The sequence below is a fragment of the Lactuca serriola genome, chromosome 9, assembly GCF_051521515.1.
Source record: "Lactuca serriola cultivar US96UC23 chromosome 9, Lser_US96UC23_V15, whole genome shotgun sequence".
Taxonomy (NCBI): domain Eukaryota; kingdom Viridiplantae; phylum Streptophyta; class Magnoliopsida; order Asterales; family Asteraceae; genus Lactuca; species Lactuca serriola.
Window position 1 is genome coordinate 41,222,977 of NC_136416.1, and position 4,297 is coordinate 41,227,273.

General features: G+C 40.2%; 1 protein-coding gene across 1 annotated transcript; it reads left to right on the forward strand.

Moving 5' to 3' along the window:
* Window positions 1-468: 468 nt before the first annotated feature.
* On the forward strand, window positions 469-2,709 carry LOC145073222 (histone-lysine N-methyltransferase ATXR3-like protein). The gene is made up of 5 exons (XM_079019783.1): window positions 469-1,315; window positions 1,435-1,632; window positions 1,723-2,005; window positions 2,112-2,274; window positions 2,356-2,709. The coding sequence occupies exons 1-5, from the start codon at window positions 601-603 to the stop codon at window positions 2,593-2,595; spliced, it is 1,599 nt and encodes a 532-aa protein (XP_078875909.1). The 5' UTR covers window positions 469-600; the 3' UTR covers window positions 2,596-2,709.
* Window positions 2,710-4,297: the final 1,588 nt, after the last annotated feature.

Here is a 4,297-nt window from a genome sequence, read left to right on the forward strand (position 1 = left end):
TAAAGCATGCTAATTTTTCACAGTAGGCAATAATATATTTGGGATACAAGGGGTGGAGCTCCCAAAGGAGATTGCATAACAAACAGAGATGACAATTTCATTTGTCCCTTGGATGACCATGAGAAAAGATTAATATCGAGGAAAACATGATAGCCTGAAGTGTACTATCTTTTGGTGGGACACCTGCCCTAGTCGGCATTTAATAGACAATGAGATATGTAGAAGTATACGTGTGAATCTTGAGGCCGATGTCAAAGGTTCAACAAAACATAATGAAGAATGTGTTTAAGGGCACTAAATTGGGCCTCAGAAGAGTAAAAGCCCACAAAATGAGAAGTCAAACAAGTTTATTTAGTTTTAAATGGACTGAGTTTGTTATGTTTTATTATTGGGCTTAAACAGAAAGAGCTCAAATAAAATAGTCCACGAAACATGAGAACAAGAAGACAGCACACAGCAACCCACGGATGACCCATTCACTTTTCATTTCCCCCAAAACAAACGACTCACTAGTCACTCCGCCTTCTATCTTCTTCATCTGCTTTAAAATTTCTACCCTTTTCGCCACTTCTGTCACTGAATTCCAACTTTCGCTAATCAATGGCGTCAATTAACTTTAACCCCTTTGGGGAAAATTGGTTCAAGAAGCCACCAAACCCTCTACAATCCATAAACATTCACGCTTTTGCAGATTCCATAAACCCGTTCAAACACCAACCTCAATCCGATCCATCTTCTTCACCCTTTGCCGCTCTCTCTATTTCCAACCCATTCAAGAAAAAAACCGAACCCGATTCCCAAAGACCCAAACCAGGATACTACAAGAGATTGCTTGAACAGTTCTACTGGGAGTCAGAAAATCGGCCCGATTACCGTCACACCCCAGAAGTTGAAAGGATTCTAAACGAAGACCCAATTTGGGAAAAGAAAGAGAATCTAACCCAAGAAGAGATTGAAGAGAACGAGAGATGGTTGAAGGAATTTCGTGAGAGTCCAGTTGTTCGTTTTTTAGCCCGAGCAGAGGAGGTTATGGATGAGATTAATGAAATGGAGCTTAAAGAGAATTCGAAACCATATAGAAGGGAGGATAAGAAGTATTGGCAGTCGATTCCGCATGTCATCGGACCCGACGGCCGGCCTATGCCAAGGAAAGCTATAAAGACTAGGAAGGAGTCCGATGACAAGTTTTGGGATTTTGCAAAGCAATTCTTCTTCGGGTTATGGGGATTCCGGCAACGGCCATATCCTCCCGGCCGACCAATTGATGTTGCTCAAGCTATTGGGTACAAGAGGCTGGAGAAGAGATACTATGATTGTAAGTTTCACTTGTTTCTTATAATGCTAAATTCCTTTTATCAAAACTTTCCCCAATTTGCTATACGAATCCGATAGTTACACTTGAAAGTGATAATGTGCTATTGTGGATTGTTTTAGTTATCATGAGGTCTGGTGGATTTTTCTACAAAGATCGAATAGGTCGAACAAGGGGACCTTGTGAGTTAATACAGCTGAAAACAGCTTGGGGAGCTGGAATCATCGATAAATATACATTCATTTGGGGTGATGACATGGACGAATGGGTCCCAATCGGCATGATTTATGGTATGGAGCGTGCAATTGCCACTTGGGAAGGTTCGTATTTGTGTACTCTGTAATCTTGCTTCTTAAAATGCCATATAAAGTTGGCTCTTTGAGCATATAAGCAGCCTGTTTCAATTTCAGTGAGATTAGGTGCTGCAGCGACAGCTTTCATTCACAAACTACAAAAGGGTATCCCTCCGTGGGTCCCGCTAAAAGGGTTTGAGAAAAAAAGCAGGAAACAGTTGCAAGATGAAGCATATGAAAGTAAGAAAAGGGATTTGGCTGTTTTAGAAGCTAATAATGGGATTTGGCCTGGTGTGAGAATTCCTAGTCATGCTTTGTTTCTTTGGGCTAGTGGATCCGAACTCACATCGATTTTGGAACAAGATCATATGCCTAACAAATACATTCCCAAAGATATGAGGTAATAATACTGTTTTTGTCTCATTGACATCAGTTTCAGTGTCAGTGTCTAGATGTTGTACAAGGTTGTCTGTTTTGTCATGTTAACAAGTTATGGTTTCCTACAGGAAACAGCTGCAAAAAGCAATTCCAGGGTTGAGGCCATGGGAGGTTTTAAGTGTAGAACAAGCGATGGATCAGATAACATATGGTGGTGAATGGTATCGTGAACCTCTTGGTATATTTAGAACCTGGCCTCCTTACATTGAGGAATGGAATGAAGATGTCGAGGTATGGCAATTGCATTTGCAGTATCAGTAACAGTATCAGTAACGGTAACAATATTTGGGTGTTTTTGTTTGGCAATTGCAGGAGTTAGTTGACTCATACCAGCAATTCACGGAGCTGATTTGTGAGTTTTTGGAGGAAGCAATTCCAGGGTTCGATAAGGTAATGAAAAAGGTGGAATCGGAAGCTGAGGGGAAATTCAGAAGACGGGTGCAAAGTGGAAAGAAAAAAATAGAAGCAATGAAGCGGGCCCAACAACCAAAAAGTATGGTTCCCGTTCCTGTTCCCGACAATGAAGAAGAAGAAGAAGATGATGATCAGTGAGCTCTTATGTTTGTGTTTTTTCTGAAAGTGTTGTTTTTGGGTAGAGTGTGTCCATGATAATTATGTTGTAAGTTTTTCTAGATGTTACATGAGATGAACCCTATTTGTGTTCAACTTTTCTTTTTCTTTTATGGTATTTGAGTTTGTCTCGAAAGAAAAAGTCTATTTTTTTTTAAACAAGTGCAATCGATTACCTGATACTGAGGCCAAACGGTATGGAGACAATTTCATGCATAGGGATCCTACGTGGATCCTATGTGGAAGGGTTTCCACTAGTAAACACCACCCCAATCTATAGTGGGTGTCTTGTGGAGTGGTGGCTACCACGAAAGATCACCAAAGCATTGTGTCTATCTCTCTCTTCCTTTTCTCTCCCTCTCTCTCTCTTCTTTATTGGTTGTTCACTAGTGAACACCATCCCCAAAGTATAGTGGGTTGGGTGTGAAAGAGTTATGGAATTGTTTTCACGCGTATATATGTTGTAAGGATACCGGATAGCCTGATAGTATATTATGCGCAAAGAACAGATGGACAGTTTGAAAATTCCATTCTCCCTACATGAATTTTTATGTAAAAACCTTTATTCTTATTAGGGTAAATTACACCAATTGTCTCTCGTGCATACGCACAAATGCATGATTAGTCATTATTTTTTAAAATTAGTTTGTACCGTTCCTCATTTTGTTTAAACTTGCATGTCTAATCCCTCGAGACCTAAAATGACTATATTCCCCTTCAATTTCTTTTAATGTTTTTAATTCATTTACAAGGCCTTTTAACTTATTTATATAATTATATTAAATATTTGTGGGTCCCACCTCTTTTTATCCTCCGTTCCTCATCTTCCTACCTTTTTTTTACAGTCCACCACAATATACATTCCCCAAACCTAAAATCAAAATCGGTAATGAAATCCTTCGATTCGGGCTCTAGATTGTTGCACTTTAGCATACATCACACCTTCACCACCATATAATGAAAAAGAAGAGGGATTGATTGAGGGAAGGCGGATATCGTCATCTTCACCCCCACAACACCATCAACCACCCTTATACACATTATCTTCACCACCATAATGATACACCTTTTCCCTCTATCAGAGCCAACCATTCGCCGCCATTACACAACTTTCATTCTCCATCCACACACCATCGACCACCATCATCGACCCTTGCCACTTACCTGCACAAAACTAACCACAATCACTGCCATAAACCACTCATTAAAAATCATCATCACCACCTCTTCAATCATCATCACCACCTGTTCAATCGACCTTCAATCATCATCAGACCATCACAAATTTGTCAAATAAACACTTGAAATCAAACCTAAATAAACCCTTAACCAGCAAATGAATCCTAACTAAACCCTAAACATGTAAATTGAAACCCATGAGTCGCATGAGAAGAAAGAACATTCTGATTGACACCTTTGGTGGATGAATGGTATCACCTTCGAGTGTCTAATTTGCATTCATCAACCTACCCAAAGAACGAAGGGTTGTCATTAGTGATGTCGCATGTGATGATGTTGATGCAAAGAAGAAGGGGAGTAAGAGATACAGTGAGAAAGAGACGGTGGTGGTCCACTAGGTATTTCAAGGTGGTGCTAAGTGGTGGTCGGGTGGCCGGATTTTGACTTCAAGGTGGTTCGTCGATGGTGGTATTTCTAGGGTGGAGTGGGTAGGGGTTTGAGATAC